The sequence below is a fragment of the Chlamydomonas reinhardtii genome, chromosome 17 (assembly GCF_000002595.2).
Source record: "Chlamydomonas reinhardtii strain CC-503 cw92 mt+ chromosome 17, whole genome shotgun sequence".
NCBI classification, from domain to species: Eukaryota; Viridiplantae; Chlorophyta; class Chlorophyceae; order Chlamydomonadales; family Chlamydomonadaceae; genus Chlamydomonas; species Chlamydomonas reinhardtii.
In genome coordinates this window covers 4155413-4178996 of record NC_057020.1, presented here as the reverse complement: position 1 = coordinate 4178996, position 23584 = coordinate 4155413, and the positions used below count along the sequence as shown (strand labels likewise).

The 23584-nt window shown below is 63.7% G+C and overlaps 4 protein-coding genes across 4 annotated transcripts; 1 reads left to right on the top strand and 3 right to left on the bottom strand.

The window, feature by feature from the left end:
- Nucleotides 1-117: 117 nt before the first annotated feature.
- On the bottom strand, nt 118-7301 carry CHLRE_17g730000v5 (uncharacterized protein). The gene is made up of 12 exons (XM_043072412.1): nt 6867-7301; nt 6617-6669; nt 6185-6314; nt 5674-5781; nt 5193-5299; nt 4946-5044; nt 4310-4399; nt 3828-3948; nt 3062-3126; nt 2056-2158; nt 1453-1535; nt 118-1024 (listed from the first exon to the last, which is right to left on the bottom strand). The coding sequence occupies exons 1-12, from the start codon at nt 6913-6915 to the stop codon at nt 917-919; spliced, it is 1116 nt and encodes a 371-aa protein (XP_042914871.1). The 5' UTR covers nt 6916-7301; the 3' UTR covers nt 118-916.
- A 150-nt stretch (nt 7302-7451) lies between these two features.
- CHLRE_17g729950v5 (uncharacterized protein) lies at nt 7452-10168 on the top strand. The gene is made up of 6 exons (XM_043072411.1): nt 7452-7725; nt 7800-7856; nt 8118-8210; nt 8514-8572; nt 8989-9048; nt 9373-10168. Exons 1-6 carry the CDS (start codon nt 7566-7568, stop codon nt 9454-9456), a joined length of 513 nt encoding a protein of 170 aa, XP_042914870.1. The 5' UTR covers nt 7452-7565; the 3' UTR covers nt 9457-10168.
- Nucleotides 10169-10195: 27 nt separating this feature from the next.
- On the bottom strand, nt 10196-19421 carry CHLRE_17g729901v5 (uncharacterized protein). The gene is made up of 12 exons (XM_043072410.1): nt 19114-19421; nt 18469-18949; nt 17918-18293; nt 17534-17643; nt 16723-17190; nt 16254-16484; nt 15790-15869; nt 14608-15535; nt 14352-14429; nt 13902-13982; nt 11797-13697; nt 10196-11734 (listed from the first exon to the last, which is right to left on the bottom strand). The coding sequence occupies exons 1-12, from the start codon at nt 19131-19133 to the stop codon at nt 11137-11139; spliced, it is 5352 nt and encodes a 1783-aa protein (XP_042914869.1). The 5' UTR covers nt 19134-19421; the 3' UTR covers nt 10196-11136.
- A 108-nt stretch (nt 19422-19529) lies between these two features.
- Nucleotides 19530-23531, bottom strand: CHLRE_17g729900v5 (uncharacterized protein). The gene is made up of 9 exons (XM_043072409.1): nt 23341-23531; nt 23039-23164; nt 22732-22793; nt 22324-22432; nt 21618-21741; nt 21273-21354; nt 20815-20904; nt 20574-20653; nt 19530-20331 (listed from the first exon to the last, which is right to left on the bottom strand). Exons 1-9 carry the CDS (start codon nt 23498-23500, stop codon nt 20208-20210), a joined length of 957 nt encoding a protein of 318 aa, XP_042914868.1. The 5' UTR covers nt 23501-23531; the 3' UTR covers nt 19530-20207.
- Between the last annotated feature and the right edge of the window lie 53 nt (nt 23532-23584).

Below are 23584 nucleotides of genomic sequence, written 5' to 3'. Positions count from 1 at the left end.
AGCTCAAGGTATATTTCTTTGGCAAGTACAATGCTGGACAGGCCGCCGCACTTACCGGCAGGGTACATGCGCTGATGGGGAACGGGAGTACATCCCGAGTTGGCAGCAGTAGTTGGCAGCCCCCCGGTGCTTGAAAGGCAAGAAGCATCTCGCCAAGAGTTGGAGCGATACAAATCCAGCACTGTATTACTAGCTCGCCGTGCGACCAGAGCACCTGCCGGTGGTGCTGGCGGTCCAGCCCATCCCCACGCATCCTCCATCCTCCTGTGTGGCCGTGTCCTAGCAGGAGCAACCCAGTTTCCCGCCCGCAATGGCAGGCAATCCGCAACCCTGTTCCTTTGCAAAACCCAAAACACGGCCAAATGCATCTTGGACCACCACGCCCACAATGCGGGGTAAACTCATGTTCTGGCAATGCCATCGCAAATCCTCCCTGACTTCGTCCAGACAACCCTTTCGGCATACAGGCGCACTGGGGCGGCCGCCGACTCCACAACCCATGAAACCACACAACCAACACTGCAAAAATCCAACAGGCCATAGTCAATAACTCACAATCGTAGCCCAGCGTCCAATCCGCCAATGTGCGAGACTTGTGTATTGCTGATATTGTTCATAAGCGGCATAGCTCCTATAGCACCCGCGCTCAAGCCCAGCCAATCGTCAGCGCGACATCATTCCAGCCGTCCCGCAACACCGTACAAACGCGTACAACCTCTTGTCACTACCGGTAAGTTGCCATCAGCTGCGGCTGCGCAAAACCCTCTCATCAGGTTGCTGAATGTGCGGCCATGCTTCACTTGTTTCCGCCGCCTGGCGCCTCTCCCCAAACCCAAGTTGGCGACCCAAATATCGGCCATTCCGGAAGGCTTTCCGGATGGCTTCAACACTCAGTACTCTGAAGCATCCATCCTGCTTAGGCCGTCTTGGGTGCAGTAGCCCAGTTATAGCCGGTGAAGGCGGCGGTGATGATGTAAAAAGCCAATACGCCCAGTGTCATGGGGTTCCTCATGGCCAGGCCGGTCTATTAGCAAGTCGAGGGTTTTTTTGGGGGTGAGGGTTTAGTTTGGGGCTGGGGTTGGGACTTGGGGCGGGAAGCAGGAGGGCACTAGAGGCGGCAGAGGCGGCAGGCGCGGTGAAATCGACAGAGGTCCAGCAGCAACGCGGCGGGGCAGGGTGAAGGAGGTAGGTGGAACACTCCGCCGGAACAATCAGCAGAGCTAGCAGCGGCGCCCCTGACCTTGTGGCCAGGACTCCCGACTGCTACGGCACATAGCTCTTCTCGGCCAATGAATTCCGTTGTGCCCTCACACGTTTGCGTACACTGCATCACACCCAGGCCGCCCCCAGGCCACCACCGCCGCCGCCACACACGCCACACACTCCACACGCCCACCCACACCCACACCCACACCCACACACACGCCCCCCCCACACACACGCCTCACTCACCGCCATGCTGTAGCCCACCACGCCCGCGGTGAGGCCGGCCCAGGCGGCGGCGGCGCCGTTGAGCTGCTTGTACATGGGGGAGCCTGCGTGTGTGTGCACGTGTTTGTGTTTGTGTGTGTGTGTGTGTGTGTGTGTGTGTGTGTGTGATGTCTTGTAGGAAAGCAGGAGTGAGAAGAGGTGTGGTGGGGCGTGGTGGGGGGCAAAGCCTACTCAAGGTTCGGGGGCACGGGTGCCGGCGCCCCCCCCCACACACCCGCGCGACTGTTTCCTTACGGGTTCCACGTTTACCCTCCCCCCCCCCACACACACACACAAACACACCCCTTGTGTGTGTCCTGGCCTACTTGGGAATTGAAAAAACCTGTTCATCTCCCATGCTGCCCAGCTCAGCTGAACGCGCCCAACACTGCCGCATCCTTAACTCCACCCTCCCAGCCCCCATGTCAAGCCCGCCCAGCCCTTGTCCACCTCTGTCATGTCCCTCACTCCTCCCGCCCACTCCCCCAGCCCGCTCCTCCCGCCCGCTCCTCCAGCCCCCTCCCCCAACCCGCTCCCCCAACCCCGTCAGTCGTCAGCTCCCCCTGCCCCCTGCCCCCTGCCCACCCTGTCGGCCGTCGTCTGCGGCGTGCTTGATCGTGAACAGCGACACGGCCGCCCCCAGGGTGAGGGCGCCCGCGATGCGGCTGCCGAACACGTGGATGGCGTCCTGAGGGACAGGGGGGAGGGGAGACAGGGGACGGGGGTCCGGAAGTGTGCGTGCGTGCGTGTGTGTGTGTGTGTGTGTGTGTGTGTGTGTGTGTGTGTGTGTGTGTGTGTGTGTGTGCGTGCGTGCGTGCGCGTGCGTGTGTGTGTTAAAGAGCACGGATTACCTTCAGAGCATACTTACCGCAGCCGACCGACCTGCCGAGCCGAGACCATACTTACCCGAAGCACCTGTTACGCCCATCTACCTAACCTTGGGTGGGGATAAGTGTCCACACGATCCCAAGGGTGCAAGCCCATGCGAGTGTCCTACAACGTTCCCAGGCACTCCTAACCCGAATAGCCCGCCCGCTGGCCGAACTCACCTACAAGCAAAACGTTGAGGCACAGGCGAAGGATAGCACAGGTCAGTGTCAGCGGCGAGGAGGAATGGCGAGGGCGGCGAGGCAGGACAAGAACTAAGACACACAGCCCAGCCCAGCCCCAGCCCCAAGAAAGAGTTTGTGTGTGTGTGTGTGTGTGTGTGTGTGTGTGTGTGTGTGTGTGTGTATGTGCCTGTTGCGTGGCGGTCCATGCTGTGCTCTCTTTCCTCCGTTCGCACCCGTTCAGTGGTGCGCGCACGTGTGTCTTTCCAGTACATCCAGTACATCCAACTGTACTTCCACACAGGCACTGACATCCACACATGCAAAAACAACAAAACGAGCCCGCCCGTGGCACCCAGGCACGCACACAGGCGCGCGTGCGCGCGCACACACACACACACACACACACACACACGCGCACACACACACACACACACACACACACACACACACACACACACGCATACACACACACACACAAACACACACACGTAATGTTTTCCTTGTGCTCTTAAACACACACACATGTGTGCACGACACACCTTGGTCTGGTAGAACACGGGGCAGGCGGCGGAGGGGTCGGACGTGAACAGCGCCACACCTGCCACTGCGGGGGGGGGTACATTCACGTTTAGTTACGCAAGTGGTCGACGGTAGGGAAGTTACATTCATGATTATTTAATCCCAGAGTGAACCCTTTAAACCCTTTGCATCGGGATTGGGCTAGTGCAAGGGCTAGGGCAGGGCGCTCCCTGGGCTCGGGGACCAGGGCATCGCAAGCGGCACAGGTTGGGGATTCCCCGCTGCATCCGCGCACGCCTCCCATTCCCCTTGGCCCCACTTCCGCAAGCCTTCAGCAGTTAAGCCTCATCCCCAGCTCATGAACTGCCTGGGGGGTCTCTAACCCGTGTGGCCGGCCTCGGGCCGAGTATGAGGCCGCGGCATGCGGGCACGCGCATGCCTTGCCCTTGTTGATGGGCAACATTGTTGCTGCGCTGCGAGCCGGCGCCGCCTGCACCTTGCTGGTAGCTGAGAGCGCTGAAACGGCGCAGTCATGCTGCCCTTCCTGGCGCAGCGGCAGCGGCGGCGGCGGCGGCGGTGGCGGCGGCGGCGGCGGCGGCCACCCAGCCACGGACCGCGTGCTCCTTGGGGGCTTCGCCCCTGCTGTTCCGCTGCACACCGGGGGCTCAGCCCATAACCGCTGCCCCCATCCCTGGACATACGGCTCATCCCCTTGCCGTGGTCCGGTCCAGGGTCTCTCAGTCTTTTTGGCATTGCCCGCACCCCACCTCCGCCCCATCCACTCACCCGCAGTGGCGGCGGACAGCAGGGAGTACCCTGCGGCAGTGGCGGTGCGCGGTGTGAGCAGGTCCAGGGTGCCCGCCAGCAGGCCGCGTGCGCTGGGTAGTAGCTGGCCGCTCTCACGGATCTGTGCGTGTGTGTATGTGTTTGTGTGTGGGGGGGTGGGGAGGGGGGGAGGGGGTTGGGGCCGGGGTTGCATGCATGATAAGTTCAGTGGTTGGCGGTCGGCAATGCTGGGGCTGGGTCATCAATGGGGTGCCAAGCCCCACACATACAAACGCGAAGTGAAACGCATGGGGGTGCGTGGGGTTGAATAGCCTGAGGGCGCGTGGGACCCGCGACAGGCGCCCGAGAGGGAAGCTGGGAGGGAAAGCCGGAGAGGCAGGTGCGTTGGCATGAGAGGCCTGCACATGCACACACACACATACACACACACACACACACACACACATACACACACGAACAGCCCCACGCACGCACGCGCGCACCTTGACCAGGGTGTAGGCGGTGGTGAGGGTGGCCACGCCCGCCAGGGTGCCCACGGTGCAGGTCAGGATGGGGTTGCGCAGCGAGATGGCCTGTACGGGAGTGTGTTAAAGAGCACAAGGAGAACGTTGCGCAAAGACACGGGAGTGTGTGTGTGTGTGTGTGTGTTTGTGTGCTTGACAATGAGTGGGGTCGGGCGGGAGCTGTCGGCGCGCGTTAGAAAAGCACAAGGGGAAAGCATGTGTGCTTGTGTTCGTGTGCATGGCGACATGTGTACGATCGAGAGGAGGTGGCGTGCGAGCGCGTTGGATTTGCCAGGCAGCCAGCAGGCGTCGGCGCACGTGTACGCAGACGGCTGACAGAGGCTGCAGGACGTCAGGGACATCACAGCCATGTGACACCACAGCCATGACCCCCCGCACCACCCCCGCTCGCTCAGAGGTACTATACAGTCGCTGTTGACGCTCCTGCCCTACTGCTCCCTATCCTCTGGCCTGGTTCACAAGTACTAAACCATACCGGTCGCTAGCAGCTACTCACACGTGCACACACACACACACATACACACACACACACGCACACACACACAAAACTACACACACATACACATACACATACACCCCTGCACACACACGCACCTGCGTCAGCACCACCAGGCTGAGCACGCCGCTGAGCAGGCAGCCCGACACCAGCTGCTTGAAGGCCGGCGAGCCCAGGATGCCCAGGTCCGCGGCTTTCTGGCGGTGGTGGTGGTGGTGGGTGCAGCAGCAACAACAGGAGCAATGGCCATGGAAGCGGAAGTGTGGTGGTTTGCGGGTGGGTGTGAAGTAATTGAAACAGCTGAACGTGGCGCCACCAGCACACCACACACACACACACACGCACCTTGATCTGACGCTTGGAGATGATGGAGGGGATGAGCGCCGCCGCCGCCCACACCAGCAGGGCGCGGTTGGTGGGCGTCATGGCGGCGCCGCGGAACAGCGCCGAGCCTGTGCCCGCCCCCGGGGGGACGTTTGTGAGCGAGCGAGCGTTTTGGAGGTTGCGTGTGTCAGAAACGCGCACGGGTTTGTGTTTCACAGTTTGTGTGCCCTCTACAACACATACACACACAGTCACACACGCAGGCAATCTTCGTACGCTGTCGCGTTGCTGCATCGCACACACAGACTTTGCGCTTTCCTTTCTTGTGCTCTGTAACACACACACTCTCACGCCCTCACACCCCTACCTCCGCAGAACACGCCCTGTCATGCAGGGAGTACCTATTATTATTATTATTATTAACACACACACTGGGCAATCCTTTGTTCCGTTTCGTTGTTCCACGCACACAAGCACACAAGCACACAAGCAACACACGCACCGGTGGGGCCGGGCGCGATGATGGCGGCCGCGGCGGCGGCGATGGTGGCGTACTGCAGCGCGGGGTAAAGCGTGGAAGCCACTGGGCCCAGGTTCACGGGGCGCGTGCCTGTAAGCAGGTGGGGCCGGAGGAGGCGGGGGGAAGTGGGGCGTGCGTATGTGTTATTGCGTAGGTAAGTAGTGGCTGGACACGGTAGGGTAGAGACTCAAGTGGGCAGGCAGGGCGGCGTTTGCATAGTCCCACGGCCATAAGCTGAAGAAGGGTCACACAGCAGGCGCCCGGAATGCCCGGTTGAATCCAGCCCTTCGCTAATCGAATCAGCGTAACTCTCCCTTGTTCTTTGGGCTCTCCACCCAGAACCCCCCCCCCCCCCCGCAATCGCCACATAGCTCACGCCCCCGCCCCCCGCCCCCAGCCAACCCACCCCACCCTACAACACCCACCCAACCCTACAATAATCCCCATCCCACCATCCACGCACTGCCGCACCACCGCACGCCGCCGACCTCACCAGTAGTGTCCAGCGGGCGGGCCGACGGAATGGCACCGGGTGTGGGCACAGACGACGACGGCGACTTGGTCGATCCGGGCGCTGCCGTGGTGGTATCATCAATCGAATCCTTGTCCTTGAAGCACACCGGCTGCGTGGATTGGGGCGGCAGGTGGGGCAGCGGGGGGAGGGAGACAGGGAGGCGGGAAGATGGGCGTGCGTGTGCAGTGCGGGGTGGGGCGGTGCCGGGCACGGGGTCGCACTCAGGGAAGGGCGGGAGGCTTGGGTTGCGCTGGGGCAACCGGCGCGGCTGCGAGCGTCAGTGTCGATGGATTTTCAACGACCTTTGATGATTCATGTGCTGCAGCCAGAGGCGTGCGCGACCATCGCCGAGTGGTCCCTTCCGATGGTCAATTCGCAAGGGCGAAACGCCCTCGGTCCGCCCAGCCTTACCTTGCAGGGCCTGCGCCTGACCACGACTGCCGGACGAGCGGCCGCACGCACACCTGAGTGAGCGACGGGGCAAGGAATTGACTTGCTTTTTGAGCGTCGTTGAGGAAAGAGCACTCGCTCCGCGCAGCGGAGCTCCCACCCCGCCATCTTCGTTGCCAATGATTTCTATGTGACCAAAGTTTTCTAGAACAGACGGCGCGGACAGGCGCAAGCAGCGAGCAACCGCTGTCGGAAGCGCGCGACGACCTACCGTAAGCGCGCAGGCCGCGAACCTGGCTGTTGGTCGCAGAGTGAATCATTCTGGCAGCCTTTATATCCCACTGAATGCCAGCCTGAACAGCGCGAGGAAGAGAAGCCCAACCCCGTTACCCCGGCCTCGTCCGGCCGATGATGTCAACGCGGCGCCCCGGGCCACCCTCCCAGGCGCATGATGCTTTACTGGACAATTTAAGTTATACGCGCTCGCGTCGCTGCTTCAAATCGCCGCACACGCAAAAACCGACCGAGGCCGGAACGCTCGGGGCTGCTCGGGGCAGCGGCACTGACACCATCACCCTGTGCAGGTCGGTTAAAGGGATATAGCCCGACGGCTGAAAGGCGGACAGAGAGGGGACCAGAGGGGTTGCGGTCTGGGGACGTCGTAACTGACCCACAATACGGCAGCTGTCGTCGCACGAGAGTCATCAGGTACCCACACACATATTATGGTGTTTCATTAGAGACCAGAGTCCAGCAGACAGGAACCCAGCGTCCTGGCATGCTCGTCGGCCTCATCTCCACCCCCCACCCCACAACCTATGCGTGCGCAGGCCTCATCGCATACAGAAACCCCGTAATCCATCCTTCAATAGGCTTAACGACGTGATTCAACACACGACAACAAAGGAGAACACCGCGAGCTTGTTTGATTGGAAGCTTCCAGCCTTACACTTGACACCTAATTGTAACGATGAACTGTAAATTCTCAGCGACTCAATTTGCATCATCGGCAGCGCAGCGGTGCAGCTTGCGGAGCATCGCGCCGGTGACTCGTCGCCGGGCTGCAGCTGTAAGGTGCAGCGCTTCCCAGAGCGAGGTGGCGAACCATCAATCGCAAGCACCTGCAAACGGTAAACGGCTCAGGCAGCGAGCGCTGGTTCGCGGTCCGCTGGAGAATGACTGACCGGCATGCCATGGCTCACAGGTGCACCAGCCACCGGTCTTGCCAGCAAGTACAACTGGACCTTCGACAACAAAGAGGGTGAGGCCTTGCGAGGGCAACAATGGGTGGAGGGGGTCGAGGGTCAGAGCGGGGCACGCGCGTGCCTGGGGGAAACGTGGAACGGCTTCCGGCAGCTGCCAGTGGCACGCATCAACCCAACCGGTGACGCCCCGATTACGCACACACGCCGATCATGACAAGCGCTGCTCACCATGACCCCACCTGCTGACCAGAGGCAATCGTACTGTTCTGCATTTGCGTGTGCCCGGCGTAACGTGTCTTGTGTTTGGCGGCACGCAGATAAGTCCTCGGGTGCAGCTAGCAACGGGCGACAGATTTTGGAACTACCGGTTGCGGCCATCCGCAGGCCGCTGGGCCGCACGCGCGGCAATGGTGCGTTTCTGCTGTCTTGCTGCAGTGTGCGTTGCTTTATCCGCTACTTGCGATGATCTCTGGGCTGGTGTTGGGGCGAATGGGATGGTCGTTGGGCCGGCAGTTGTACGGGCAGTTACACAGGTCGTTACTTACCGCGTCACACGATGCACGGGAGCTCTCACACGTCGGCCGGGTGTGCCCGTTATCAGCCCCAAAATCCATCCGCACCACGCCGCCCACAAACACACACGCCTGATGCACAAAAGAACACAGCACATCCTCTCCCTAACTCCCTTGTTCTCGTATCACTGCACCACGCAGACCAGGACAAGGTGGCGGCGCTGATGGAGAGTATCACCGCCATTGGGCTGCAGGAGCCGGTGAGGGGGGTTGTAGGTACCAGCCCAGACTAAACCAAACCAAGCTGAAATGGGGGGGGCAAGCGGGAGCGGAGGGGGGACAGGGAGGGAAGGGCGGGGGGGGGGGCAAGCAGGGGCATGGACGGACAGAGCGGGGCAAGAGAAGCACGGTAGGGCAGGTTGCGGTTCAAGGAGCCGGAGCCATAGGCGGTAGGATCTTGTGGGATGAGCGAGGTTTGACGACAGGAGGGGACGTGGCATGCCGCAGGGGTGGTGTCGCGGTGGGGTCTGGAGGCTGGCATGAAGGGCAATCGGTGCATCCGCAGGCTTCAACAGCACGACAGCGCACAAGGAGCCTGCTCACCCACTGATCATTTACGCACCCGCTTACCCGCCCGCCATCCGCCCCGCCCGCCCCGCCCCGACCTGCCGCCCAGATCGACGTGCTGGAGGTGGACGGCGTGTACTACGGCTTCAGCGGCTGCCACCGGTACGAGGTGAGTGCGTGCGTGTACGACAGGGTTGTGCAAGCCATGCTGTGTAGATTGGTGTTTAGGAACCGAGTATGCCGCCAACACGAGGTGGGTGCGTGTTTGAAAGAAGTGTGTCATTGTGCTGTGCACGGCAAGCTGCTTTGGTAGAGGGCAAAACGGAACGTGCGGAAGGAGGCGTCTGGGTATGCGGCGTCCGGGGATGTGGCATGCATTGGCAAGGTGGAGGGGTGGGTGGAAAGAGAGGGCGACACGCACAGGGGTATGGGCGAGTCCCCCCTCGTGCCTTCCTAACGCACACACACACACATACACCCGCGGCCCGCGCAGGCTCATCAGCGGCTAGGGCTGGAGACCATTCGCTGCCGCGTGCGGAAAGCCAACAAGGAAGTGCTCAAAATGCACATGATGTGATGTGATGTGCTGTGTCGGTGGTGTACGGTTACAAGGTGGTGCACATGATCTTTGCGTGCCTTCCTGCTGTGTACAAACAGAAATCCCGGTACTAGTGGGATGGCGTTGGAGGGGGTGGGATGAGGTGTGCCAGGTGTAGTGTGCGACGTGTTTACGTGACGTGTACCGTAATTGTTCTGTCACGCGGTGTTCATACCATGACAGACTGTTCGGAACAGGAAGAAAACAGGGAGAAAACAGGAAGAAAATGCTGTATGGGGCGCAAATCAGAAGTTGACGGCGCCGGTGGGACTGGTGGTGGTTTGTGTCTACTGGTGGCTGGAATGCCCGACAACATCACGGGGCGGGGCGGTGCACGCGCGCATGTCAGTGTGCGCAATGTATGGGCTTCATGGCATTGCAGTTGGGCTGGGCTGTGCTGGTTTCCGCCGCTTACCTGTAGCACGGTGCTTAAGTTGATGCATGCTCGAGGCGTTTACAGTGGTTGCGATATGAACGGACTCGAAATGGTGAGAGCGATCAAGGCAGGAGGCAGGGTGCGTGTCGCGTGGGCGGCTAGCAGGTAGGGGGGCGAATTAGTTTCATTCAAGCATCGTGGATAACAGGGCGGTATCGTAGGTTTCAAGTTTGTACGCAAGCACGCCCCGCGTAGGGGAACGGGCTCTGGCTGTCGGCATTGGCCAGATTACTGCCGCTGTAACGCCGGAAGGTGTCCTGTTGGGGGGGGCACACACTCACGCAGAGTCTGCAGTTTCCCTTCCCTTTCCTTCGTGTTTTCACACACACACACACACACATATTTGCGCTATGTTTTCCTTGTTTTCTTTAGACACACACATATTAATGGTATCCAAAGGTGTGTTTGGCTCTTGGGCGGGACTCAGTTCCACTCTGTCGGCTAACAGCCAGCCAGCCAGCCGCTGTCACCAGTTCGCCACCAGCTCAGTCCGCCCCAGCCTCGGGCGCTCAGTTTCACCCCTGTTTCACGATCAGCACTATGCAGCAGTACTGGTAAACGTCTTTCATTATCGTCCACACCTGGGCTGGGTGCAATTTGTTCCTCGGGACCCAACCCAACAGCCACTCGCCTCTTTTGCCATGTCCCCTTGCACCACACACGCCGAACAGCCCGCGGACGGGCCCGGCGCCCGCGCGACAGCGCACATGCCCAGTCCTGCCTGGTGACAATGTGTGCACTTGTACAGCGAGGGGCATGGAAAACACATTGACACGAACCCCGCATCCCCTTTGGCATGGCGAGTGCAGTACGGTAATCCTGATAGTATGTCCTACAGCCCATACGGTACATGTTCATGATGTACAATGCTTTCGTCATGCTGCCGAACCAAATCCCATGTGACGTGCCCCCTGCTGTAGTTGAACTTCTGCACATTACGGTATGGCACACACCTACCATCACCCACCCAGTACCGCACAACAATCGGTGCATCCTACGCAGCAGTCCCGCCTCTTGCACGGCGCGTGTGGGCGTGCAAATGCCATGCTAAAGTAAGGCACGCACGGCGCGCACGTCACGTCACCGGTGCACTCGGAGCCAGTCAAAAGCCACCGAGCCACACGCTAAGCCACACACTGAGGCACTGACTGCGCCGCACAGCAGGTCACGGTCGGTTCTCAGCAGCCGCAGCGCCCGGCACGCACAGCAGCTGCCCTCATACATCACCAGCAGGGTAGCCGCGGCCCTAGCGCTGCTGCGGCTGCCGCTGGTGGTGCAAAGAGCGGAAGCCGTACGCGCAGGCGCGGCGCGAGTGTGGGTGCCCGCCGCGGTCCTGCCGTGCCCCACCGCCCACGACTGCCGCCGGTGGCGTACATCAGCGACGGGCGCTGACCACACCCTGCCGCCGCCGCTGGTCCCCGGCGTTGAGGCGTGCACTGGTCAGGCAGTGCCCTTGCGCCTTGCGCCTGGCCCCCGCCGCCGGTGCTGCCGCCACGCCCACCGCCCATGCTGGTGCTTCCTGCGCCGCCAGAGCCGCTGCTCGAGCCACAGCCGCCGCCGCTGCTACTGCTGCTGTCGTCCTCGGCCGAGCCCGCAATGCTGCCGCCGCCTACGCCGCCTGACAGCTCCAACGCAAACTCCGCAGCGGCTGTTTGCACGGTTTGGCGCGATAGCAGCTGCAGCGCCCCCACCATGGCCTCGTTGAAGACACACAGGGACTGACCCAGCACGCCGGGCAGCGCCTCGATCACGCCCACATCTGCCGCGGCGCCGGCCTCCCAGTTCCACGGCTTCGTATGTGCCAGCACGTTGCGGCTCAGCCTGTGGAGGTGTGGACACACGTACGTATGTACGGGCGTACGGCAGCAGTCGTAGTAGTGCGCACCTCTCCTCTGCCGCCGCCGCCACCGCTGCCGCTGGCGTCGTCGCCACCGTCCCTGCCTCCTGCGCCGTCGTCGCCTGCCACCGCCGCTGTCACCTCCTCCGCTGCGAGGGCCGCCTGCATCTCGTGAAGCTCCTCCTCCACCTCCACCTCCGCAAGCGCCTCCAGCTCCCTGGACGTCGCCACCACCACGACCACGTCCTCACCGTCCTCTCCCTCCCCCTCGCCACTAGCCTCCGGGTCGGCGGCATCGCCTCCTCCTCCTCCTCCTGCGCCGCCACTCACCAGCGCCGCCAGCGCCTCTAGTGACGGCTCGTCGCCGCGGCGTCGCCGCCTGCGCGGTCGAAGCCCCTTCTCCTCGTTCCCTTCATCTTCACTTCCACTGCTGCTGCCGTTGTCACTCCCCGTGCAGGAGCCCTCCAACCCCTTGCCGCCGCCGCCGCCGCCGCCGCTGCCGACAGACACGGAGGCAGAGGTGAGAATGAGCGCCTCATCGTCATCATCATCCAGCCGCCGCCGCCGCCGCGATTGCCGCCGCCGCCGCCGCATCAATCCCATGCCGCCCACGTGCACGGCTGCGCCGCCGGCATAGCCGCCCACGCCCCTGTCTTCGTCGTCCTCCTCCTCCACCTCCTCACTACGAGTGCCGCTGCGATGCCGCACCAGCCCCTTCACCTCGACCTCCGTCACCGCCGTCATGGCTGCGTCGACGTCCATGTCAGCATCCTCAAAAGCCGCCTCGGCGCCGCTGGCGGCGGCAGCGCCACCGGTGGCAGTAGCAGTGACCACGGCCGTGTCCATGGCAGCGGCTGTAGCAGTAGCGGCGGCGGCACCTGCCTCCAGCTCCCCCGCTGCCTCCTCCTCCTCACGGCCAGCTGCTGCTACAGCCTCCGGGTCCTCGGTGTCCTCGGCGTCGCTGCTGCCTGCCCGCAGCCGCTCCCCCTCATCGCCATCATCGCCATCGCCACCGCCAGCGCCGCCTGCGCCTGCAACACCGCCAGCGCCGCCCCGCGCTGCGGCACCACCACCACCGCGCTGCCCGCCGCCGCGCGAGCCCCGCTGCCGCCCTCCGCCGGACGCTGCTGCTTGCCTCCCGCCGCCGCCACCATTCCCATTCCCATTCCCGACGCCGCCGCCACCCAGTGCCATCGCCGCCGTCATCGCCACCGCCGGCATTGCCACCATCACGCCTCCAGCACCGGCCGCCGCGCCCACAGCAGCAGCTGCACCCACAGCGTCGGCGGCTGTAGCGGCGCCGTCACCCGCGCCGCCGCCAAAACCGAGCGCCCGCCGCCGCTCCGCGAGATCTGCCCGTACGTCTTCCTCCATGTCAGCCAACAGCCCGTCCGACAAAATGCCGTACGCGCCGTAACGGCCGCAACCGCCGCCGCCGCCGTAACCGAAACCGCAGCCGTGGTCATCGTCATCGTCCCCGGCCGCCGCATCGTCGCTGTCTCCGTCAGAGCTGTCGGGGCCTGGCAGGGCCCAGCCCCGCCCCACCTTCTGCCGTTTGCCGCTGGACCCTGCAGCACCAGCCGCCTGCTGCTGCTGCTGCTGCCGCGGCGACGGCTGCGGCCGCCCCTGCTGCGGCTCACGGCCATCTGCGGCCGTGCCGCGCCGCTGCCGCCGCTGCGGCCGCGCTCCTCCTTCCTGCCCTTCCCGCTCCCCCTCCTCCATGTCCATCACCACTACCCCGTCCTCCTCCCCCTCCTCCGCCTCCTCCCCCTCCTGCTCCCCCTCCTGCTCCTCCTCCTCCTCCCCGCTGCTTGTGTCCTGGTAGTCGCTCCAGCCGTCGCTCTCGCCCCCCAGCAGCGGCCCCAGCACCGGCCACTCCTCGTGCAGCTCGCTCAACCCTGCCAGCGCGTCCGGACCCAGCTGCAGCGGGTGGCCCAGACCCACCTCCTGTGAGTGCGGGCGTGGATGTGTGGGTATGAGTGCCAGGTGATACTGGACAGGGGAGGTAGATATGATATTGGAGGTAGACAGGGAACGTCGGAAAGTGAACATCCCCGGCGACGGTGCGCGACTCGGCGTGTGTATAATTGCGTGCGTGTGTGTATGTGTCTGCCGGTGGGTGCGTGTTGAGGACACGCCTGCTGCGCACACCTTGATGTCGGGCAGTGCGGCCCGCAGCCCCCTCAGGTCGTCTGCGGCCACGGACAGGCAGTTGAGCTGCACCTCCGCCACCTGTGGACAGCAGCAGCAGCAGGAGCAGGAGCAGGAGGTGAGGAGCAGATAAGGAGCAGGTAAGGAGCAGGTGAGGAGCAAGGGGATACATTCATGATCAATTCAGTGATAGACGGTAGGCATTCTTGGGGGCGACGGAGGCAATCTTTGGGGGAAGCTCTTCACCATCCCACTAACTCAAAATCAGTGATGACAGGGAGGCACGGCGAGGGAGCAGACAGAGCGCCAGAGCGACACACGCACACAGCGTGACACAGCAACAAAATGGCAGGGGGGGGTGAGGGCGCCTACAACACGAGCTTGAAGCTGTGGTCATGAGCTGTGGTGGAGTTCTCCCACTGATGCTGCTGCCAAGTGCCGGCCACTCACATAGTCGCGCAGCGGGTGTAGCTGCGCCATCCAGGCGGCGTGCGGCCCGCCCACAACATTCATCCACTCCTCGGAGCCCTGTAGCGGCGGCGGCACGTGGGGGAGCGGCGGCAACAAAGTGAGCAGTTTACATGGCGTTGCGCATACATCTTATGCAGTGCGGATGCTGCCAACCCTTCTGCCGCCAAATCTTATGCCGCCAACCCCTGCGCTGCCATGAGCTGCGTGCTGCCAAGCTGCGTGCTGGAGCGCCCACCTGCAATGCGAGCGCGATGCCGTGCTCCCCGTCGTCACTCTCCGCCTCCGACCCGGCCGCTGCCGCCGCCGCCTCAACCGCCCCAGCTTCCTCCGCGCCCTGTGCAGCCTCTTCTCCGGCCGCTGCCACTGCCGCCGCCGCCGCCGCCGCGCCTTTAGCCACGCCCTCCTCCCGCTGCTCCACCTTATCCGCGTCACGGCCGCGGCCGCAGCCAAGGCTGCGGCTGCGGGTTCGCCCATGGCCGCGGCCCCGGCGCCCCTCGCCAACCTCGCCCACATCGCTGTCGCTGTCGCCGCCGCCACTGCTGCTACTGCTTCTGTCGCTGCTGCCACTGCCACTGCTGGCCTCTTCGTGGGCGAAGGCGGCGGCGGCAGTCGCCCGGTCCCGCCGCACGCGCCGCACACGCGCCTGTCCCAGGTAGAGTTTGTGGTTGGGGTGCGCGGGGTGGTGCGGGTGGCTCGGGCTGCGCGCGCGGCGCCGCCGAGGCCGAGGCGTCGGCGGCACCGCCGCGCTGGCCGCCTCCGCCCGCAGCGCCGCCGCCACCGCCAGTGCACTCCTACCCCTGCCTTGGCCTGCCGGGGCAAGCGCCGCCGCCGCCGCCGCCGCTTTGACTTTCTCCTGACCGCCGCTTCCGCCGCCACCGCCGCTGCCAACACCGCCGCCGCCGACGTCACGGTCAACGCCGCGGTCAACGCTGCGGCTGTGCCGCTGGCGGCGCCGCCGCCGGCATACCCAGGGCAGGACGTCGCACGCCAGCAGCCTGCAGGCGGCCGCCGCCACCTCAGGCAGCCAGTCCGGGGGGCGTTGGTGGCGGAGCTGCAGCTGCGAGGGGGGCGGCAGGCCCGCGGTTGCCGCCAGTGTGTTGCCGCCGCCGGGCAGGCCGCCGGACAGGACCGGCACTCGCAACTCACCGAAGTCCATTTCCGTGCTGCGCAATACACCGCACAACAGCATTGCAAAGGTTTTATTAGCAATTGGGCGTGCAGCAGAGCCGCAGCCTACCGGTACGGCCGCAAACCCGCAATGCAAAAGCGAAGCACGGTGGCGCCTCCGCCCCCCGCCCCGCCCCCTGCTGACCGGGCCTGTGTCTGCACGGCCGCACGCACACGCCCACGCAGGTACCGACGCCCACGCCCACGCTCGCACACACGCGCCCGGCCGCACACACCCGCCCAGCCGCACCTGCCCAGCAGCACCAGGCGCGGGCGGCGCGGGTGCTCCCACAGGTCGGCCAGGAGCTGCATGCAGGGCAGCCGCTCCAGCTGCGCGAATGAAAGGGGGTTGTACGAAGGGGGGTTGTAGGAATGGGGGGTTGTATGAAGGTGGGTTGTACGAAGGGGGGTCGTATGAAGCGGGGATTGCGGTCCGTGCAAGCCGGGGTCAGCAATTTACAGATTGTGGGAGGGGTAGAAGGCACGGTAGAAGAGAGGACGGAGGATGCAGGGAGCGGGAGAGGGACAAGCCCCGTGATAAAGGCAATGCCTATCTACTCGGGAAAGGCTTGCCCTCCCGTGCGATTCCAGTCCGAATCCTGTCCTTATTCCCTCCGAGCGCCCATTGTCCGGGTCCCGTCCAAGCTGCAATCGGTATCTGCGCATCCATGCTTCCTGGCATTCATCCAACGGCAATCCAGTTGCGGTGCTCACCGCAATCTCCATCAGCTTGGGCGGCAGTGGTGTGCGCGGTCGGCCCGCGCCCGGGCCCGAGCCAGGCGCTAGGAGTGGCGAGCCGGCGGCGGCGGAGTCCGCGTCCTCCCCGCCGCCACCCGCCAGTGGCGGCGCGTTCAGGGCAGGTGGCGGGCTGGCGGCGGTGGCTGCGTCCGCCTGTTGCTGCTGCTGCTGCTGTCTCCACAGGGGCGTCAGGCTGAGGCTGCCAACCTGCAGACAGCGGTGTCAAACCAGCAACCAGTGGTACCGGTGAAACACCAGCACACGCCACAAGAACGGCAAAAGCATAACGGTCATGCAATCTCCAACTCGGCACCGCCAAAATCATCTTCACACGGGCTCAATTGACACAAATACGATACACACGCGCACGTGCAAACAATTACACACACCCATGGTGCTTTCCTAGCACACCGACACCATCTCACACAAACAATCACACGCTCACCTGCAGTCGTGTTAACTGGGTCAGCGCCGCCAGCGCCGGCAGGTTCTCAGCGGGCAGCTTCATGCCACGCAGCTCCAGATCAGCAAGACAGCCCACCAGACCACGAAGCAGACCGCCCATGAGCCACTCCTCATCAGCTGGCCACGTCAGCAAAGTGCCGCCGCTGCCGCCGCCGCCGCCTCCATCGTCAACGCCGCCGCCGCCGAAAATGCAGCCCTTGCCGCCCATGCTGCCGCTGCCCCCGCCGCCAGCAGCTCCGCTGCCGTAGCGCCGCTCGGTGGCGTGCCGCGCCGCCGCCGCCGCCACTGACTCCTCCTCCTCAGCGATGCCGGCGGCGGCTAGGATGGCGGCGCGGCGGGCCGGGCGGATGAGGTCAGCGGCGGCGGCGCCGCCACCTGCCACGTCGACAATGTACGAGAGATCCATGGCGAGCCGCGTGAGGGCGGTGAGCGCTGACAGCGGCGCCAGCTGCAGGGGGGGAGGGGCGGGGGGAGGCGGGGGCTGGGGTTCCGACGCAGGCAGCCTGTGTGCCCAAAGCGTGCATGCGTAAAAACCCAATCACCATCGCATCACATTCACCCCAACAAGGATTCCTTCAAGCCATTGCCTGTACCACAGCGTGGCCACGGACCCCTGGCTCTCCAACACACTCCCCCCCTCCCTACCTCGCGCTCCCCCCTAGGCCACGCTCTCCTCGCTCTATTGCATTTAGTTCAGTTCAGTCTAGGCTGGTATCTACAACCCCTGGTTAAGTTTGGGCTGGTATCTATCACCCCTCCCTCCTCCACCCACGCCACGCCACGCCCCGCACCTGTGCCGCCGGCTCCGTCACCCCCAGCTGTGGCAGCCAGCCGCTGCCCCTCAGCTCCAAACTGCGCAGGCCGTGCAGCCGCGCCAGCGCCGCCACCGTCGGCGGCACCGCTGCAGCGTGCGGACACAGGAGAAGCGACTCAGGAGTGACAGGGGTGGGGAGGTGAAACAAGCGATGGCGCCCGCACGGCCAACACACGTCACCCTCACAGCCCCACAGCCGCACATCCCTACAGCCCAACCGAGCGCAGCAGGTACAGCCTCCGCCACCATACAGTCTCCACCCACCGTCTCCAATCGACTACCGCCTTCCTGACTTCTTGCGTGTGGGATGTAACTACATGACCACCTCCATCCCCTCAGATGCATCCGTTCAGAGTCTCACCTCCACTCGAGTGCAGTGGCGGGTAGGTAGCCCCGGCCGCACCACACGCGTCGTGTGTGTCCGGACAGCTGATGTATAAACTGGTCAGACCCGCCGCACTGGTACTCGTACTTGTACTTGTGTTCGTACTAGCAGTTGTCATACCCGCCGTACCGCCGCCGCTGCCGCCAGTGGCCGTACCAGCCGCCGCCGCAACGCCGCCATTCGCTTTGGCGCCATTGCAGGCGGAGGACCCGCCACCGCCGCCGCCGCCACCGCCGCCGCCACCGCAGTACGACAGGCCTGTGTGTGGCGGCACGCACGGCCACTCCACACACATCTCCACGGCTGCCAGTCGCGGCCCCGCGGCCCGAAGCAACTCGTCCGCACAGCCCACCTGCGTGTCACGTGTGCCGTGTTGTGAAAGTTCAGGTGAAAAGAGAAAGGCTAAACATGATAAGCTCCGACAGCAGAGGCGCGCGATGCCAACTTCTCTCCGCTAGCAGCCCCTCCACCCTCCACCCTCCACCCTCCACCCACCACCACCACCACCGCAGTCGCTGGCGTCTCACCGCCTCTTCAGAGGGACACACCAGGCCCAGGCGCCGCAGTGCCGGCGACGACTCCGCACCCAGTACCGCCACCAGCGCCGCCACCCCCGCCGGTCCGTTGCGCCCCACCGGCCCTCCACCGCCACCGCTGCCTCCACCTCCACCTCCACCTCCACCTCCACCTCCACCTCCACCTCCACCTCCACCTCCACCTCCACCTCCACCTGCACCTCCAGCTCCACCTCCACCTGCACCTCCACCTCCACCTCCACCGCCGCCACCGCCACTAGCGCCCTGCTGCTGCTGATCTGGATGCTGGCGCTCCTCCTCCGGCGGTGGCGGCAGGAACTTCCCGCGGCCGCGGCGCCGCGAGCCCGTCACCGCCTCCGGGCCGTGCTGTTGGGTCCGGGTCAGGGCGGCGAAGGGCGTGGCTGGCGGCACGTAGCACGGCGCCAGCGCCAGCGCTGTCGCCGAGGCGCCGCAAATACGGACAATGTCAGCCCTGTCAACGCAAGCAGTAATGCCCGGGCATACGCATGATAAGGTTTGTTTGGGTGCTCGTTGTGCGGGAAAAGGCGAGGTGCGCGGGGACTCGCAGTACGGCAAAACTCTGGCTGCCCACGCGCAGGCCATGCGGGTCCGTTCGCTTACGCCGGGCCGACTCACACAGTTGTCATGTCGAGCATGCCGCCAAGGTTTACGTCGATAGCCAGCGGCCGGCAGCCGCGCGCGACCAGGGCTCGAATAGAGCCGGCCGGCTCTACGACACCCGCCGCATGCTTGAGACGCAGCCTCGACGACCACGCGTCAAACGCCGACCGAGTCGCTAACGAGCAGACTCGCAACGAAAGGGCGTCACACAGGTTGAGTGTATCGAGCAGTATCGGCGCGCCGGTGAGGACTTGCGCCAGCGAAATGGCATTTCCTCCCGCCGACTCTCCGTCAGCCCGCTGGGCCTTGCTCATGCTTGATTGTGATATCGTATTACCGTTTGAGCATGGCATGCAACGCCAGGGCTCCTGTTTGGGTGCAAGCACAGTGCCGGCACATATGTTGAGCGGGGAAACTCGCAGGCTAGTGCTTTGCTAGGCTTAGTTCAGCGCTCGGCAATCAAGAATGCTGCCCAAAAGTTTATGTGTTGCAAGCACACTACGCAGACATGGCCGATGAGCGTGCGTGTCTGTTGGCGCTCTGATCGCGATGCACAGCACGCTCCCGCCAACGGTCACACGGATTCGGGCAACCCCAGCGAGGAATACATCATCGCCGCAGCTTTTCCGACACCTATAAGGAGACCAGTAGCGAAACAACCTGCACGCGAGGCCTCCTGCTCCGTCTCTCCTTCCCTCCAGGCAGCAAGCGGACTGCTGACGTGGCATGCGCCCCCGTACGGCCTACCATTCCGCTATTACCCCGCGTCGCACGTTAACCAATTCCAGTCACAGTTTTGTCGATACCGAGCTGCCGTGTCCTTCCGATACAAACCTCAGAGGCCACTCCTCCGGCCAATGCAGGGGCCGCCTGCCGACCCCTTGCCATCCCATACCCACAGCCGCGAGCCCGAGATGCTCCCTCTTACAAGGGGTGCAGTGTGCCCTTGCGGTCGGACTGTCCCGTCTTCGCAATTTCACATCGATAGCAGCACCCGAACACACACGCCGCCAACCCCAGGTGGTTGCCTCGGTGCCCCCCGTTTACACCCACACCTTCACGAGGCGCAGCCGCCACCCCGCAGCACAGCCCATAGGCCCATCGGCCGCTCATTGCTGAGGCGGCGGCGGCGGCTGCCCCTGCTGCCCCTGTTGCGCCTGCGCCTGCTGCTGCGCCTGCGCCTGCTGCGACCGCTTGAACTGCTCCAGTTCCTTCATAGTGCTCCACAGGTACCTGCGCGGCGGCAGTGGCGGCGGCAGTAGCTGTCGCAGTAGCGGTGGCAGCATCGGCAGTAGCCGCATCCACCTCGGGTTCCCACAATGTGGCCTCGCCCTCTGTGTGTGCCTGCCACACCTCCTTAGAAGCGTCCACAGGCAATGATAGAAGGCCGGTTTGTCTTGGCGGCGGTGTGTACTGCACACACCAGTACCGTGCAAACACAGGCTGCTCTCCCCTGGGCGCATCCCCCAACTCACCGGGCCAGCGCCCCCAGAGCTGGCGTGTAGAAGAAGTAGCACCAAAACACCCAGCTCACAAACACGCCGCCCAGGTCAGCCTGAGTGTGTGTACATGTGCATGTGTGGATGTCGTGGGCATGGATGGTTTGTGTTAGGAAAGCACAAGTGGGAAAGATCAGCCTGCCTGCCCGCCTGCCCGCCCGACCACCAAACGGTGATGACGTCAAGCCCGCTTGCCGCCTCCCACCCTCCAACTCACCCGGGGGTAGTGCCACAGCGGTACGAAGTGCAGGAGCACCAGCTCGGCCGCGGGGGCGCCCAGGCCGCACAGCAGTGCCAGCGCAATGCCCTGCGCACACACACAGCGGCCCACACACACCACCGCGTGTCAGCGGCACAATGCCGACCCCTTCTCTTTGCAGTTTGAACACAAACAAAGCGGCACACACACACACACACACACACACACACACACACACACACACACCGCGCCGTCTGGGCGGGCTTCGTTTTGTTGTTTTCTTTTCAACACACACACACACACACACACACACACACACACACACACACATGAAGCGGCACAGACCCCAGCGGCGCAGCATGACATCACCACTGGTTGCAACACACCGGTGACCGGTGCCATACAGAAGCGTTTTAGGGGCTGGCAGTTGAAGTGGGCTGTTGCGCCAACCGCTAACCGCTAACCGCACCACCCACCTGCCGCGTGCCGTCAAACAGCTTCCAGTTGACCAGCGCCGCCGTGCCCAGTACGGCATGGATCTGCCAGTACGGCACACCGCTGTGTGCCGTGCAGCGTGTTGTGCATGCAGCGATTCGGGGCAAGGAAGGGGACATATTTATTGATGCCCGTGCAGTGGCGGGGAAGGGCCCGAGCTCAGCGGGAGATAGCAGCCACACACGCTTGCAGGCACAGGCACAGGCACAGGCACACACACACACACACACACACACACACACACACACACACACACACACATACACACACACACACACACACACACACACACACACACACACACACACAGACACACACATACACACCTGTCGTACAGTGTGGCTGACAGCTGCAGCAGGCCCGCCAGCACTCCGAACGCCGCGGCTACGTAGAACGTCTCGTTGCAGCGCTGGCGGATGGATTCGGTCTCGGGCGAGGGGCTCAGGTTGTCTGCGTGCGTGCGTGATTGCGTGTGTGGAGCGGCGAGGGAGGGGTTTGGGTGCACGTTGGGATTTGGGTGCACGGCAACACCGGCACAGGGCTAGCCATGATGCCAGCGGCAACGCTACCACCAATACCGTGCCGTTCTTAGCTCTCCAGTCCGCACACCCAGGCTTCTGGCCTACTGCTATCGTCAGGAATCATCCTTGCCTTTGGAACGCTGCAAGCGCAAACATCCACCCTCCTGCGTCTTGGTTCTCATGACCACCTGTCTCTGGCCCCTCTCAATGTCTTCCCCCCTCTCCCCCCATACACCGCCTTCACCTAACCTAGAATGCAAGGAATCCCTCTGTGGTTCGCTAGTTTGGCTTGGTTTGGTTTCGCTTGGGCTGGTGTTTACCGCCACCACCACTACCACCCACCCACCCACACCACACACACGCACACGCACACACACACACACACACACGCACACACACACACACGCACACACACACACACACACACACACACACACACACACACACACACACACACGCATACACACACACACACACGCACACACAGTGCCCCGCCCCGCCCCGCGCTCACCCGCCATGGGCACCAGGCTGCCCAGCACTACGTAGAACAGCGCCAGCAGCGGCGGCACGGCCACACTGGTGTTCAGGCCGCCCAGCACCAGCGGGTTCCAGTCGTACACCTGGGCGACCAAGCAAAGATTGCATATATCCACAAACGTACCGTATGCAGCATGCGTGTTAGAGGGAGTAAAAAGGCTCTGTGTATGATGGGCCCGTACCGTGTGCACTGCGACCCGTGTTAACCCGAAACCCACTTCCCGCCCTCTCTCGAACCGCCTCCCCTGCCCTTCACCTCCACCTACCCGACCCCTCCCCACCCGCCCTCACCGCACTGCCAACCGCCTCCAACTGCCCCCCCCCCCCCCTTCCCCCCTTCCCACCTGCCCCCTCCTCCCCCCTCCCCCCCTTAACCGCCCACCTGCAGTCCCATGCGGCTGTGTATGCCGTCCAGCAGTGTGCCCGTGATGAAGCCACTGTTGGCTGCAGCGAGGCAGGAGGGCAGGGGGGAGGAGGGCGGGAGGGCAGGGGGGCAGGGGCGTGTCAGGGCGTGTTACCGAGGGCCGTGTCAGGTACGGCCACGGGACAGCTACCAAAGACGCATACCTCAGGTTGTTTTTCATTGGGGGATGCGGTGCCCTCCGCGCCACCCCCGCCCTCCCTCCCTGCACGCACGCCTCTTTGACATTGCTTCCCAGCCCCTCCACAACAGCGATACTGCCACTCACCCAGGGTGCCCAGGAACGCGGGCCACTCGGGCGCATTGGCCAGTGCCCGCTGCGTCAGTGAGAGAGGCGCGGCGGCCGCGGCGGCCGGCGCTGCCGCATCAGCAACCGGCACCGGGGCTGATGCTTCTGTGAACCAGAACGTCATGGATTGACGGGAGGTGAGAGGAATGTTTTTGGCAAGGAACCTTGCAAGCAAACCCACTCGGAGTGCAGGGAGACCCACGCGGGAATGGTGCTGGGGCCGGGGGGGGCTGGTCCCGGCCGCGTGCCCCCCTCCCGGGCGAAAACGTCACCGCTCTTACCCTTGGGCTCTGTAGCAGCGCATGAAACCGAGCGCCCTGTGACGCGACCTAATCCTCCGAACACGTGTGTGCTGGGCGGCAAGCAGGGCGGCAAGCGCGCCAGACGATGCCCCGTTCCCGCACGCTGTTGGAGCGCTGGCGAGGAACTTACGCAGTTCATTTCAATCGAGAAATGATATAAAAGGTGATGCGCGAGCGATGTGGGCTGGTCCGAAATTGAGCAAGTTGCTTTCCGATGGCCGCT

Bases quoted from the DNA above. Each gene is read 5' to 3' on its own strand.
- CHLRE_17g729950v5 (XM_043072411.1), top strand. From the start codon at position 7,566: ATGAACTGTAAATTCTCAGCGACTCAATTTGCATCATCGGCAGCGCAG. The intron at 7,726-7,799 runs GTAAACGGCTCA...CATGGCTCACAG, and splicing joins ATCGCAAGCACCTGCAAACG to GTGCACCAGCCACCGGTCTT. The intron at 8,211-8,513 runs GTGCGTTTCTGC...TGCACCACGCAG, and splicing joins GGGCCGCACGCGCGGCAATG to ACCAGGACAAGGTGGCGGCG.
- CHLRE_17g730000v5 (XM_043072412.1), bottom strand. From the start codon at position 6,915: ATGATTCACTCTGCGACCAACAGCCAGGTTCGCGGCCTGCGCGCTTAC. The intron at 5,045-5,192 runs GTGCGTGTGTGT...CACCACCGCCAG, and splicing joins TCTCCAAGCGTCAGATCAAG to AAAGCCGCGGACCTGGGCAT. The intron at 1,025-1,452 runs GTGAGTGAGGCG...ACTTGCTAATAG, and splicing joins TGGTGGGCTACAGCATGGCG to ACCGGCCTGGCCATGAGGAA.
- CHLRE_17g729900v5 (XM_043072409.1), bottom strand. From the start codon at position 23,500: ATGAACTGCGTAAGTTCCTCGCCAGCGCTCCAACAGCGTGCGGGAACG. The intron at 22,794-23,038 runs GTGAGTGGCAGT...GCCTCGCTGCAG, and splicing joins CGCGTTCCTGGGCACCCTGG to CCAACAGTGGCTTCATCACG. The intron at 21,355-21,617 runs GTGTGTATGTGT...CACGGCACACAG, and splicing joins TCAGCCACACTGTACGACAG to CGGTGTGCCGTACTGGCAGA.
- CHLRE_17g729901v5 (XM_043072410.1), bottom strand. From the start codon at position 19,133: ATGCTCGACATGACAACTGT. The intron at 17,191-17,533 runs GTGCGGGGCGTG...CCCCCCCTGCAG, and splicing joins TGACGGAGCCGGCGGCACAG to CTGGCGCCGCTGTCAGCGCT. The intron at 15,870-16,253 runs GTGAGCACCGCA...TCATTCGCGCAG, and splicing joins CCAAGCTGATGGAGATTGCG to CTGGAGCGGCTGCCCTGCAT.